This window comes from Drosophila willistoni (assembly GCF_018902025.1).
Source record: "Drosophila willistoni isolate 14030-0811.24 chromosome 2R unlocalized genomic scaffold, UCI_dwil_1.1 Seg200, whole genome shotgun sequence".
Taxonomy (NCBI): domain Eukaryota; kingdom Metazoa; phylum Arthropoda; class Insecta; order Diptera; family Drosophilidae; genus Drosophila; species Drosophila willistoni.
Genome location: NW_025814051.1, coordinates 4138507 through 4153071, shown reverse-complemented (window position 1 = coordinate 4153071; position 14565 = coordinate 4138507). Strand labels below are relative to the sequence as shown.

At 34.2% G+C, this 14565-nt stretch overlaps 3 protein-coding genes and 2 long non-coding RNA genes across 5 annotated transcripts; 3 read left to right on the top strand and 2 right to left on the bottom strand.

Moving 5' to 3' along the window:
* Positions 1-851: 851 nt before the first annotated feature.
* On the top strand, positions 852-2226 carry LOC124460362. Its single transcript, XR_006954284.1, has 5 exons — positions 852-866; positions 938-1103; positions 1506-1723; positions 1789-1954; positions 2012-2226. It is a non-coding gene; the product is annotated as an uncharacterized LOC124460362 (long non-coding RNA).
* A 2182-nt stretch (positions 2227-4408) lies between these two features.
* Positions 4409-4883, top strand: LOC111518526. Its single transcript, XR_002723989.2, has 2 exons — positions 4409-4560; positions 4644-4883. It is a non-coding gene; the product is annotated as an uncharacterized LOC111518526 (long non-coding RNA).
* A 2999-nt stretch (positions 4884-7882) lies between these two features.
* On the bottom strand, positions 7883-9776 carry LOC6641560 (L-asparaginase). The gene is made up of 3 exons (XM_023175437.2): positions 9565-9776; positions 9281-9495; positions 7883-9205 (listed from the first exon to the last, which is right to left on the bottom strand). Exons 1-3 carry the CDS (start codon positions 9686-9688, stop codon positions 7964-7966), a joined length of 1581 nt encoding a protein of 526 aa, XP_023031205.2. The 5' UTR covers positions 9689-9776; the 3' UTR covers positions 7883-7963.
* Positions 9777-10809: 1033 nt separating this feature from the next.
* Positions 10810-12204, bottom strand: LOC111518519. The gene is made up of 4 exons (XM_023175482.2): positions 11916-12204; positions 11627-11862; positions 11415-11568; positions 10810-11345 (listed from the first exon to the last, which is right to left on the bottom strand). The coding sequence occupies exons 1-4, from the start codon at positions 12157-12159 to the stop codon at positions 11203-11205; spliced, it is 777 nt and encodes a 258-aa protein (XP_023031250.1). The 5' UTR covers positions 12160-12204; the 3' UTR covers positions 10810-11202.
* A 1233-nt stretch (positions 12205-13437) lies between these two features.
* On the top strand, positions 13438-14034 carry LOC111518524 (male-specific sperm protein Mst84Dd). The gene is made up of 3 exons (XM_023175516.2): positions 13438-13555; positions 13622-13712; positions 13775-14034. The coding sequence occupies exon 3, from the start codon at positions 13778-13780 to the stop codon at positions 13937-13939; it is 162 nt and encodes a 53-aa protein (XP_023031284.1). The 5' UTR covers positions 13438-13555; positions 13622-13712; positions 13775-13777; the 3' UTR covers positions 13940-14034.
* Positions 14035-14565: the final 531 nt, after the last annotated feature.

The following is a 14565-nucleotide window of genomic DNA, read 5'->3' as shown; positions in this document are numbered from 1 at the left end:
CAGCTTACTTTCTGCCATTCCATAACGGCATCATCATCTTCGTCTTCATCGCCACTCATAGTTATACTAGGTGGTGCAGACAGTTTGAATCGTTTGTAAAGAAAACCAAAGAAACACTTGGGTGTACAAAGAAAGCACGTCTTATCACAACCGAAGTCATAAAGCGACTGACTGCCGGGTCCTTCGAAAATTTACAATATCCTAACGTAAAATGTTGGCTGCAGCTGCAAATTGGTGTGGTTTTTCATTTTTTTTTTCTGTTCTCATTTTGTTTTATGGTTGGGGTATAGTATTTTATTTGTATTTTTAGCGCTAAAACAAATTGAGGTTCGCCCCTGCCTCCATGAGATTGCCCGTCCATTGTTATGTTTATGGGGCGATGCGCTTTATAACAATATGTGGGTATATAAATATTAATTCCGTATATACTAGATATGCAAAAGATCAAAGACAAACTAGGCAATTAGCTAAAAAAAATTTGTAGGTAAGTGTGAGAATCTGTAGAGTATCTATATAAATTGGGACACGTATCTAGAGAATCAACATAAGAAATATAACATAAGAAATAGAATTTTGTATTAAATACATTATAAGTAACTCCATTAAGATAAGATAGTGATATTTCATAATTGAAAAATATAAAATTATAAATATCAATGGTTATTATTACATACCATAGTTACATGATTAATTAATACAAATTTTCTTAACTAACTCCCTAATTCTTAATTTAGTTTACTTAAGTTTCAGTTTTAATTCATTTAAAAAGTAAAAAATGTCAAACAATTAATTAAGTGTAAAAATTTAAAAAATCATACAATTTTAGACTCTTAAATAATATGTTAAGCATCAACAAAGATGGATAGGTACAACTGCTCTAATATTAATTTGATAATATTTGATTTTATTTTAAATTTTATAAAACTTGATCTTACAGTCTACTATTCAAGCTTCCTAGGAGACCCAGCAACCAGAAATCCAGCAACTCAGCAACCAGCAATCCAGCAACTCAGCAATCCAACAGATAAAATTTTCATGTCTACCCCAAAAATCATGTCTCAAGAGATAATATTTATATAACTGGTCTTATTAATAAAGAAGTCGTAAGCATTTGTTTAAGTAATTCATGTAAAAAAAAAAAATTATGAGAAAATTATTTTAGATTTATCCCACAATTCCTGTGCAAGTAATTTATGTTTCAAAATTCGATAATACTTTTGACAACCTAGATTACCGCAAACCGCGATCAAATAACAATAATATCCCCTAATTTGATATTAGTGGCCTTGAAACTTTCAAATATTTGCAAAAAATCTCCACTGATGGTACCAAGAAATTTTTAAATGAACTTTTTAATGAATCCTTAAAACGACAAAGAAATGATTATTCGTGAGAAATCTAAAGTATTTACTTATTTTCATTATTGCTTGCATTATTTTATTGCATCTTCAGTACCGATTACAATTAGATTTATTTACTGCACATTTCTTTATACAAAAATCCAGAATATCGGATCCATAAAAGTCCTAGGGAGCTGTGGATGCTCTACACATCAATGAAACGGAAACTCAGGAAATATTCGGATCTAGTTATATGGAAAATAAGGAGTGAAAAAGATAAAAAGGACTAGCAAAGGATAAACAAAGACAGGCATAGGTCACCACAAACCTCTAATAAATGTCCACCGGCTAAACCTAAGTTAAGCTCATGATCTTAGAACTAAGTAAGTTAGTGCTTAGTGCCAAATACGAAAAATCACATTGTAATAAAATAACTTTTGTTTTTTAGCAGGCCTTGACATCCAAATGTCATCTAAAAATCTCAACATCCTAGAGATTCGATTTATTATTTTCAGTCGAACTTTTTAACTTACACAGACAGCATCTTTTAGACTGCTAAAAAAAAATAATAAATACTTTCATCCTTTTGTTAACTTTTTTCCAAATTCGGCTTGGTAAGTTCAAAATGAAATTTTTAACAATAAAGCAGTAAGTAATATATTAATTTCCAGACCATGTGCTACGGCTGCAACTCCTGCTGTGGACCCTGTGGATCTTGCTGTGGGCCCTGCTATGGATTCTGTTGTGGTCCTTGCAACACCCGCTGTTGCTCAATGGTTGGCAGCACTCTGTCGAAAATGACTGGCCTGTGGACAGAGTTTCCCTATTGTTAACAAATCGATGACGTAAAAGAAAAATAAAAAAAAAAGATTTAAAAACGAGAAAATTAATGAGCATACGAAAACAGCAATTTTAGGTAGAAGAATTTGAGAAGCTGCTAAAATAAGTTTTAAATAATTCAAGATTGATTTATGATAGCAAATGAATGCATAATGGATTCTTGGTGTACCTTGGCATCGCGACTAGTCATAGGCCACCCCTGATCTAATGGCCTACATAGGAAAACAAATGTGTAGACATATTATTTAGCTATTTCCTAGTTCTAGTTTTATTTCATTGAAATTTGGTATGCCATTAGTTATTAATAGGATTACTTGATTTGTTAAATATTTACTAAATTGTTCGAGACAATTGATTGTTTTCGAATCAAGTCAGTTTTGTTTAAACTACTGGTTGATAGATGACTCTACAAAAACAATTTCAAACTCTGCTCATACAGACGGACACGGACATAAAGACATTAAAAGTGACTGAAAGAAAGGCTAAATGAACCGAAAACCTTTTTTTTTTCTTGGTTGGATAAATTTTTTATCTATTTTAGCTTACGTTATTATGTCTTGAGAATATCAAATTTTTTGAAAGTATAATTACGAAACATATGACCCTTTTTTATAGTAATTTTTGTGATGTGAGACAAACTTTAAACTTATACCGTGCTTATCTCGAAACCACATTTTTTGAACTGGCGGCAAAAAAAGAGCCAGTAATTCTAAATCGATTTTGACACAATAATTCTGGTCCTGATAACATTCCGTTTTTTTTGGAATTTTTTTTGTACTATTTTCTTTTTACACTAAACTACAATAAAAAAAACCGACATTTCATCAAAAAAACCAGACCGCGTCAAAGTTTGTATACCCTTGCAACTTTTTTGGTAACTTTTTCCTTACCTATAGCCATCAAAATGGAAAAACGTTTAAGCTAAAAGGGCTAATGCTTGCGAAAGAACGGCCAACAATCTTAGCATAGGAAATAACGAAAATATTGATCAAAGTCACTCTTTTCCACCGATTGTTCCTATGGGAGCTATATGCTATATATATAGCTACCTGATCCTTATTAAATTTGGCACAGTCCCTAACAGATATATTAAACTCACAAATGTTCAATTTAAAATCAATTGCGTCAAAAGTAACGAAGTTATTGACAAAAGTCACTGTTTTCGAAAGATCGTTCCTATGGGAGCTATATGATATAGTCACCCGATCTCGATCAAACTTGGCATAGTCGTTTAATGTGTAATTAACTCACCAATATTAAATTTCGCGACAATAGCTCAGAAAATAACGAAGCTATTGAGAAAAGTCACTGTTCGTGACTTTGTCATTTGTATGGGAGCTATATGATATAGTAATCCGATCCGGCTGAATCCGAGATATACAACGCCTGCAGTATATACAAGCCTACATGCAAAATTTCAGCTCTGTAGCTCGGTCTAGGAGGAGTTTGCGTTGATCCAGACGGACGGGCATGGCGATTTGAACTCGTCTCGTCGTGCTGATCAAGAATATATATACTTTATATGGTCGGAGATGCTTCCTTCTATGCGTTGCACACTTTTGACCGAAATTAATATACCCTTTTTGCAAGGGTATAAAAAACCCAAAATTTAGAATGTGGCTAGGCCCATAATTACATCAATTCTAAATATAACGAGAGTTTAAACTTAAATTTCAGAATGCCTTTTTTGGGCTAACTTAAGAGGTCGAGAATTTTTTACTCTCTTTAATTTTGTTTTTGATTCAATACAAAATAATTCTAATAAAAAATAAACATAATCATTGTAATCTGTCTGAAAAAGCAGGGTCCCAACCAAGAAGATCCCCTTAGTATAACATTTCCCTTGTTGTGTCCTATTTTTAAAAAATTTGAAAGTGACGTGAAAAAAGTTTACATATAGCGAAAACATTCCTCTTAATAAATTGAATAATAAAGGATCTGCAGTAAAATCCCAGATGTTTTCCGACAAATTGCTTAATTGTAGATCTTTCTTGATCCTCAGAGGTATTAACAACAAATTTGATCGCGCAAAAAAATGGTACCTACATTTTAATTTCAGAATATCCTCACAAAAGTTCTTCAAAAGTGAAAACGATGGACAGAAAATTACGAAAAACATTGCAAAATCTTCCTTTAGGAATATACAACTAGATTTTTGCGTTTTCAATTCCATGAGCTAACTGCCGGTGGGTAATCGGAATTACTCATTGTTAGTAGGCCATGCCTTTTTCACTTTCTACGCCTTTAAATTTTCTTTAAACTGTCTCAGTTGTACTTTGAAAATCAAAGTAAAAACATAAAATTTTTAGATTTTTGTTTTGTCGGCTGTGTTTTTGTACACAACCATCCGGTCCAGTAATCCTGTCACTGCCCCCCACAAGTAAGTAGTTGTCCTTTAATTGTACTGCAAAGACATAATTTCTTTTACTGCTTTTTTTTGTTGAAATTTTTATTTTTTTCTAGAACATGTGTAACGGTTGCTATGCTAACTGTGGTCCTTGTTGTAGACCATGCTGTTCAAGCAACTGTGGATCATGTTGCCAACCTTGTGGCCCAGTTTGCGGATCCTGCTGTAGTCCTGGATCGGCACGTTGTTATGGGGGCGGCAGGCCGGTGATAGGCACTCGCTTATCCAAAATGACTGGGCTTTGGACACTCATTTATTACAGATAAAATGACGAGAATAAATTTTCATTGAAAGTATGTCTTTAATTCATTTAGTTATGGGTCATGACTAGGCCTATATTTGATAAGGAGTTCCCTAAACCAAAAAATTATTGTAAAGCTAACAAAAATTTATTTAAAAATATCCAAGACGTTGACTTCCAGTTACATCTCATCCAAGTTATAAGTATATCGGCTTAGCTTCTCGTGTTAATCAAGAAGTATATATATCTTTATGGAGTCGGAAATGTCTCGTTCTCTGCGTTTCAAACATCTGACCAATGGTATAAAAATGAAAAAGGTCTTGTAGATCGAAGCATCTCCGACCATATAAGGTATTTATATTCTTGATCAGCACGACGAGACGAATTCAAATAGCCATGTCCATCCGTGTCCGTCCGTCCGCCCGTCCGTCCGGATCAACGCAACTCGTCCTAGACCGTTGGAGCTACTGAGCTCCAATTTGAAATTTTGCATGTAGGCTTGAATATACTGCACAGTTTGTATATCTCGGTTTCAGCCGCATCGGACCACTATATCATATAGCTCCCATACAAACCGCAAATTCACGAACAGTGACTTTTCTCAACGACTTTATTTTCTGAGCACATATAAACGCCTGTGCCAAATTTGATCATGATCGAGTGACTGTATCATATAGCTCCCATAGGAACAATCGGTCGAAAACAGTGACATTCTTCAATAACTTCGTTACTTTTGACGCGATTGCTTTCAAATTAAATATTTGTTAGTTTAATATTTCTGTTAATGACTGTGCCGAATTTGACAAAGATCGGGTGACTATATAATATAGCACCCTATGGGTGCATACTATAAATATATGTATAAAACAATACAAATATTGACATCATCGCTTTACTTAGTCGGAAAGCCCCTATTATAGCATGATCAATTGTCTTAAATATTTCCTTGTCGTGACTTATGTCTTAACTGATACTGATATTTGATTGATTGATAATAAAGATACTTAACTTAGTATTCATTCTCATTGACTATCATTATCTAAAAGTGCAGTAAAGTATTGATTAATATAGTAATTATTATTATCTTAGTACTGCACTTTAATATATATAACCAATGAGAATAAATAGGTACTATATAGTCCTTATATCTGACTTGATGATTTTTCCTAATTAATGATATATAATACGCAATTCAATAATGTTAGTACTTCAGATGATGTGAATGAAATCATACTCAAATCATACCTTATCAAAAAATATTCAAGCCTTTTAATACCGATCAGTAAGAATTAATTGCTGTACTTATGTAAATGCTCTTTAGTGTTATAATTTATAAAAGTAGCTTTTTTATATAATATATTGAATCTGTAAGTATAATAAATAATAATCAGCTTTAAGCTTACCAAGCAACAAAACACTCAAAATAATCTAAAAAATTTTCAAAAGAGCAACAATGTGGAGAAGAATAAAAGTCCTTTGGAAAGAATAAAAAGCCTAAATATTTGGTCTACGTGATGAATGTAAAAATAATGAAGTAAGTAAGTCGTCTGGCCGACTTTGGTATACCATACACCAGTAAAGCAAATATTTCAAGCATTTTCACATGCTTCTTACAAGCATATCTTAGTATCTCGCTCACTCAATCATACGAGCACCCTAGCGCCCCCACCAGCTAACGGCCAACTCCGGCCTTATGGAAAAACGTTTATATGCATAACTCAACTGTTTTTTATCCGATTTTGATCAAATTTGGTATTTTGCTAGATATTAGTATTAAATTTAAGTGTGCCAAATTTGATTGCATGAGGTAAAAATATACGGGAGATAATCAAGTTTTTCAAATTACGGGGGCGGAAAAGGGCGTGGCAAAATTTGTATACATACAAAATGTGTGCATTTACTAAGCGAATATACATACCAAATATGGTGTCTCTAGCTAGAATAGTTTTTGAGATAAACGCTTTTTTTAAATTGCGGGGGCGGAAAGGGGCGTGGCAAAAATTTGAAATAAACTTGATCACTCTACATACTACACGAGTCTACATAAAAAATTTGGTGGCTCTAGCTCTTATAGTCTCCGAGATCTAGGTGTTCATACGGACAGACGGACAGACGGACGGACGGACAGACAGACGGACATGGCTAGATCGACTCGGTTGTTGATCCTGATCAAGAATATATATACTTTGTGGGGTCGGAGATGCTTCCTTCTGCCTGTTACATACATTTTGGCGACTTTAAATACCATTTCACCCTATGGGTGTATGGTATAAAAAGATGTTGAAATAGATTTTTTTTTAAATTTCAACGCACAACTGTTGCCTATATTTGGTGTTTGTATTGATCTGATATTAGCCAAGTTGGTGAGGTCTACTCACCAAAATTTAGTCCAATTACTCCCCCAGATAATCACGGACGGAATAGCTAGACGTACGGCTAGATCGACTGCTGATGATGCTCAGAAATATACAGTTAATGAGTTATGACGAGCTCCTTTCTGTCTGTTTCATATTAATATAGAAAGCTTTTCTTCTATGTGCATGATATCCACTGTATAGGTTAATTTAGTTTAATTTTGCAACTTTCTGATTTTCTCGGGTCTCCAGTAACCTAATGATGAAATTTTTTCATTAATTCGTTGGTTAATCTAATCGGATGATGTCCAGTAAATGTCGTCGTGTCAGCTTTTGACTGTTTTTCTTCAGGCGCAATTAAACAAAAAGTCCGCCTTTTTGGCTGGACACTTCTTTCTGAAGTGGTTAATATTATAGATGTACTCTTTGAAGAAGAGTCACGCCGTTTGGCGTGACGCCGTTTAACGCCACTAATTTATACGAAAATAATTGAATTTCCCGTCGAATGATACATGTTCAATAGAAGCACTATTTCATCTGGCATTTTTCCCAAATTGCACAATCTAAGAACGGCGAGAATCAGTTGATAAAATTCAGTTAAATGGGGAAGTCGTGTTAACCTGAATTTTCATTTGAACTGCAAGTATTGAATTAAAAAATGAGTTTATGTGTTTTTCTTTTTGTTTATTCATTTATTTTGATTACATATTGTTTATATATGTAGGCAAATATGTGATTATATAGGATAAATGAGAGTAAATGCGAATAAATGCGATTATAATTACTGCTTGGCTTGGTTTAAAATAGTAATCACTTCGGTTGATTGGTTTCTTTTGGCATATTCCATGGGAGTCAGGCCCAGTGTATCCCTTTGATTGATGTCGTCAACGTGATTGAGAAGAAATTTTACAACATTCACCGAATTATGCAGGGCAGCCATATGCAGGGCTGTGCGTCCAGAGCTATCCGCTTGGGACAAATCCACGCCAGCTGTTTTATATGATTGAAGACGTTTGACCGAGCCATTGGCAGCAGCCGCACAGAGACGTTCGGCCACCTCAACAGACTGGCCAGTAAACTGAGCACAATGCCTGAGAAGCAATTCGATGACCTTCGTCTGATCAAAGGAAATTGCTTCCTCGATAGCGGAATTCACCAAACTGGAGTTTTGATTAAGTATTTTCTCAATTACTTTTAGATTACCCAGCCGTGAGGCAGTACTGAGTTTGGCGGATTTGACAGTCAATTCTCCTCGTAGGCTGGTCTTCATCATATCCTTCTTGTCCTGCAGCGACCATGTACCTTTACTTAAAACATAGGACAACTTGGTGTAAGCCGCCTCCATTGTAATGTCGCCAAGAAAGATGACACCCATGCTAAGGATTTCGGAACTAGCATCATAGACATCGGCCACTGAACCACCGAGACATTGTGTGCAATTCACAATGATAGCACCACGAGCGATGGCCGCTTTCAATTCGGTTAGCAGATCATCTCGATTGGATGGTATATTGCCAGCCCCGAAGGATTGTAGGACAACACCACGTACAGAAGAGCCCAAAGCGCCACGTATTTGAGCCAACGACATGCCCGGAGTGATACGTAGTAGGCTCACATTCCCATCAATTGACAATTGCACACTAAAGGGTTCAATTAACGGTGGTCGATTGATGTAAATCTCGTTCAGATTAATGCTTACACCCATTGTGGCCAATGGCGGATAATTGGGTGAATCGAAGGCATCGAAAGCTTCGCAATTGACTTTCACAGTGCGATTACCGCGAAGCAATTCATGATTAAACATCACACACACCTCGGGTATATCATACGTGCCTGCAACTATTAGGGACTCAATAAAATTATCTTTTCCATCGGAGCGCGTTTGATAGATGGGTATTTGGGAGCCCGTAACAATCACTGGCTTGCCCAGATTTTGCAACATAAAGGACAATGCCGACGAGGTAAAGGCTAAAGTATCAGTGCCATGAAGAACCACAAAGCCATCGTAATTTTTATACTCGTCCTACCCAAAAAAAAAAGTAATATTCAAAATTCAATTAGATGATAATTAATATTTATTTCATCCTCACACACTTACATATATATCCTGGGCTATACGTTTCCAATCGCCTCTTTCCATATTGCTGGAGTCAAGCAACGGATCATATTCCTTGATTTTATACAAGATGCGCTTTTCATCCTTCAAACTGGGTAGAACCAACCATTCAGGATCCGTTGGCAAATAAGTGGGATCGTGAAAATTCATATCCTCACGGATTCTTGGCTCAAATTGTCCGGGAACAGGGGCCAGCACTAACACATATGTATGTATATTATTTATGGAACTATTATTCAGAGTAATCATAATTATAAATAACTTACCGCCATTCTCATTCAAAGTCATGCCAATTGTTCCGCCAGTATAGATGGTCAACACCTTTGACACATTTTCTGTGATGCCTGTTAAATTCAAATTTGACTTGGTCGACATTGTTTGAATGCTCATTTCAAAATGAATGCACTACGAAATTTCACCCTCGATTTTATAGAAAAGTTCTATATAGTATATACGAAGAAGCAAGCATTCGGCCTTTGAGTCATCTAGTGATCAGCAATGACCATTTGAAAAACAAATACAAATACTAACAAAACCAAACTACACCTTAAAAAAATCTTTTATAAAAATGGATAACATTCTTTTGCAAGGCCGACTAAAAAATAACTTTAGTTAAGGGTTGAAGTTTAAGTTAAGTTAAAAAAAAAACACATTTAACAAACATTTTTTATAAATATATGAATAATCTGGGTCTATTTGTTTTATATACATATGTACATGTTGTTAATTGACTGTTGAAAGAGTACATACATATGAACAAGCAAAAGTCACATGTACACGTATATACATATTTAGGTTCGATATTGAAAACGGGACTTTACCGAAAATGCTCTCTTTTCTATATTATCGCTTGTGTGCGAACAAATCGACATATGTATCTAGACTCATCAATACACAGACAAGGAAACGAGCGAAAATTAAAATGGTACAAAAAACCAACAGCAGCAGGACAAATCATCAACTTCAACTCCAAATATCCGAAGTCGATGATAATGAATACAGCAAGAGGTTATACATATATAACGGATGCTTAACGTATCGGACCCAATTGTTCATGAAGAAACGAAGGAAGATATAAGACGAATTTTAAAGGAGAACCACACCATAAGGACATTACTAAAATCTCATAATAAGAAAACCAATATGTCAACCAATAGTCACATATGTCCCACAACTTTCAGACAGATTAGCAAACTCGGTTTGCTATAACACATAACAAATACAGATAGCACACAAACCCAACAACACGTTACGCAGTATATTCAGCAGGGCAAAAAGCAAGATTGATACAATAGATTAAAGTTACCCGGAAGAAGACCACCGATGAGTGGTCGAACTATGTATGTATGTCGGAAAAGAAAATAAGAACAAACTGTTTTTTATTTTTGTTTTTTATTTACCCAACAATTTTACCTAGAGCCGGCAAATCATACCACTATTACTCTTTTTTGTTTCTGCACATTAGCCTCATGATTCTGCAGTCAGCAAGAAGAAAAGCAAATAGTTTATCGTATTTGATCGTCCAATATGTAATATAATTAGTCACATTAAACGCTCAAACTTAAACAATTTCTCTTACTAGTTTGCGAATTTAGAAATTCGTTTGGGTCTGGTCGGAAGCGATTTTAACATATTTCTACTATAGATGGCGAGTTGCGTTTTCCGATGGCTTTCGAAAAGCTCAGTTCTCTATCGATTCCCTTTTAAAAAAGGTCCTGAAACAGGAACATTTACAGCTTACTTTGTAGAACGTAGTATATTATCTAACTAATGACCCCTGCTCTGACTCGATGTTTCAATGACATTGAAATCTTATTTACATTATTATTAATTAAAGTTTCTTATTACTAAGAAAATATTGTACTAATAAATAATATATATAGTCTACATAGATGGATTTATGATTATAAATGTTCAAATTCTAGATTTGCGGATTCTGCTCTACTTTTTCTCATTTTAGATTTATTTGCACTATTTTTTACACAAGCCATTGCGTTTCTAAGAATTTTTTCCGCTGGTTGGGTTTCATCTGTTATTTGAATGGCCTCTGAAAGAGTAAAAATAGTATTAATGTCTCTATGCTTACGTATTTAAATATATAAAATGTATTATTTACCTAACAGTACAGAGACAAAGTTAGCGTAGGTTCGTAAACTCTTTTTATTGCTCACGCCATCCATATTGTAAGCCAATATAATGTCTTCTGCCATTACTTTTTTTAGTGATCTCGATATTGGTGCTTGAATTAGTAAGCCTTTAATTTTAGTGATCTACAATAGAGTGTAAATGAGTTAAGATTTTATATTTCGTTTGAATATTTGCACTTACGAAATCTTGTCTATTATCTAGGCTGATTTTTAAGTTAACCTCCATTAGATGGGCTTCATTTCTAATGGGAAAAGTTTCCACTTCAGCGTCGTTCATTGCTTGAGTTTTTGCCAAAAGTTGTTGTATATAAGTTGTTTGAGTTGCCACCATGTCGATTAGTATAGACATTTCTGCTCTCATTCCATGGATTTCCCTGTTGAGATTTTCCACTTTTTCCACAAGCTCACTGGTTTCTTCTATAACATGTATAAAAATCAATCTATTTTTTAAATTCATTTTAAGTACTTACGGCTATTGTCAATATTAAGTTTCCTTAGTTTTGGGGGTGGCTGTTCGTCTGCTTCTAAATCTAATTCATTCTTAACAATAATTTCCTCGTTCTCCACTACTAGAAATTCCTTTAAAATATTATTTTCCAAAATTTCTTCCTCAGCGCTTACTGCTCTTTGGTTGTGACCAATAATTCCGAAATGCTCATCTAAGTCATGTCTCTCTATTTTAACTAACGGTGGCATTGGTCTTTCACCATTCATTTTTAATATATATTAGCTTAGTTTTTTTTGTAATTGTCGAGCTTGTTCAAATTTATAAAATTTCGGTTTAAATTCGAACTGAAATAAAAAAAAAAACGGTTGTTCAAGAAACCCTTTCCTTAAATTTTAACGCTTTTCTTTTAACAGAAGAACATTTTATCTGGCAACACAGTTTTGTGCACCATGCAGCACTGTCTTTTTAGTATTTTTTAATCAGCTGTTTGTTTGGTATCGTATTTAAGGCCTTTATCGATAATTTTAAGGGTTAATAATAAAAAGACGCAAAATTTTATGAAATATGCAAAAACTATACATTGAAAAGCCCAAAAAACAATTGAGGTCGCTGTCGGACGATATCTAGCTTTCGTTCAACACCATTTTCACTAGGCTTAAGACTTTTATTTATGCTTGAGAAGACAAACTAAGAAGTAACTATTCGAATCGTCTTCATTTTTTGTACATTAAAGTAAAAAACTGGAATATGCAGTCACTTATCATTGTCAAATTGTTGACACCGGCATGAAATTAATATGTTACAAAATAGCAACAAATAAATGTATGCTCACGGCAGCTAATTGTGATATATAGAATTTATTTTGCAGTTACTTGTACACTTATTTCGGCATATTTCAAACACACACACCAAACACTTGCCTATCACAATATTTGTTTTCTTATTTACTTTACAAAAGAGAAGAATTTAACGAAGTGACGCGCGCCGTTGATGAAAACCACAACAAACCGAAATGAGTATTGTAGGGTATTGTTCAGCATACACGACTACACTTGTAAGACGGTTTTTTTTTATGTTAAATGTAAGATTTATTTGATTTGCTAACTTCTTAGAATACAACAAAACGAGTTAAAGAGTTGATTTTTAATTATTTTATTAGCTTAAAATCGTTTTACTTTAAATGACCAGAGTATACACGGTTCAGTGATTGAGATTCAGCAAACAGCTGTTTTTGTTTGCTTTGTAGCTGTGTGTTTAGACGGTCACACTTAATCGTTTTTTGCAGCTCTGGCAACTTCTTTTATTTAAAAACAAAATAGCAGTTAGCTTTTTGAAATTTTTGACAAAATTACTATATTTTGTGCCCACATGCATTTAAATACTAAAATAATTTGCATTAATAAATAAATTATTTTTTATAGCAGGATTAGCAAATGCTGCTAATTATAACTAACAATAATCATGACTTTTGTGAAAAATAAAAAAAAAAAAAAGTTGGCCTTGCCTTTAAATGTCATATTTTTAAGTTTTTACTTTAGTCACTGCCTACAAATTAATTCATTCACACTTTGGAAATCCCCTTGCCAACACACATGTTTCGAAATAGTCCCATATAAATTGCAATAATTTTGACAAACATCCTTTTTCCGTATTAAGGCCAAGGTAAGTAAAGATAAAGTCTAAAAATAATATTAACATCAATCATTTTCATATTTTCCATCGGTCTAGGATCGTCAACATTGTGAAACTTTGGCTTTTTTAGAAGGAAATAAGGACAAAGCTGTTATTCTTCTTCTTTGACGAAAATCATTCATAAATCGTAAGTAAAATGACTATTTCTTTCATTAAAAAAATGCCTTTACATTGGTTTTATTAAATTAGAAAATGTGTTGCGGACCAGCTGGCTGTTGTCCTAGCTGCGGACCCCCATGTGGCTCGTGTTGCAAGAATTGCTGCGTAGAATTATGCAATGTGCCATGTACTCCGGCATATTTGCAATGTTCTTACGACTGTTGCAGCCTGCCTTGCTTTAGGCGATGTTGCTAAATTTTCTAGAATAAGCCGCCAGCTTAACGGGAACAAGAAGTGAAGCTACAAAACATAGATCAAAGAAAAAATAAAAAAAAAAAGAGCAAAAATAATTTTAGAACAAGATTTTTAATCAAAACTGGGTCTTAGCCAGTCAATAAATTTTATGGGCTTATAAGATTTTAGGTCTTAGGTAGAACTAAGGAAAGTAAGTTGTCCAAGAACCGGCCAATTGTATTATCAGCTGTGTTAAAGAACTTGGATTTGTAATGGCCATAACACATCTTCAATGCTAAAAGCAGTTGGGAATTCAAACAACATAAAGTGGAAAAAGAATAGCTAGGCTTGCACTCGTAAATTCTCATCTAAAACCCTTATTGGAAATTTTTAATTTAAAAACTTCTCATAAAGAGAACGTTATAAATAACAAAAGTTGAAAATCTGGCATATAAGTTATTTAAGTTGGATATTTAATTATTGTTCTCTTTATTAGCGGCTAACTTGCCGACTCGAAATATATTTAGAAACTAAACTTATAATATCTTATAAAGACCCAAAGAAGCCCACAGCCAACCAAGAATTGCTGAATCAGCGCCTCGTGCCTCGCTGGTGGCCGCGGTCAATGCGCCTCAGCTGGAGGATCA

What these genes read in the sequence shown, in the direction of transcription:
- LOC6641560 (XM_023175437.2), bottom strand. Translation starts at nt 9,688, where the DNA reads ATGAGCATTCAAACAATGTCGACCAAGTCAAATTTGAATTTAACAGGC. An exon ending in GACTTTGAATGAGAATGGCG is followed by an intron (nt 9,496 to 9,564) that starts GTAAGTTATTTA and finishes CATATGTGTTAG; the next exon opens with TGCTGGCCCCTGTTCCCGGA. An exon ending in GTATAGCCCAGGATATATAT is followed by an intron (nt 9,206 to 9,280) that starts GTAAGTGTGTGA and finishes TTTTTTGGGTAG; the next exon opens with GACGAGTATAAAAATTACGA.
- LOC111518519 (XM_023175482.2), bottom strand. Translation starts at nt 12,159, where the DNA reads ATGAATGGTGAAAGACCAATGCCACCGTTAGTTAAAATAGAGAGACAT. An exon ending in ACTTAATATTGACAATAGCC is followed by an intron (nt 11,863 to 11,915) that starts GTAAGTACTTAA and finishes TACATGTTATAG; the next exon opens with AAGAAACCAGTGAGCTTGTG. An exon ending in TAGATAATAGACAAGATTTC is followed by an intron (nt 11,569 to 11,626) that starts GTAAGTGCAAAT and finishes ACTCTATTGTAG; the next exon opens with ATCACTAAAATTAAAGGCTT.
- LOC111518524 (XM_023175516.2), top strand. Translation starts at nt 13,778, where the DNA reads ATGTGTTGCGGACCAGCTGGCTGTTGTCCTAGCTGCGGACCCCCATGT.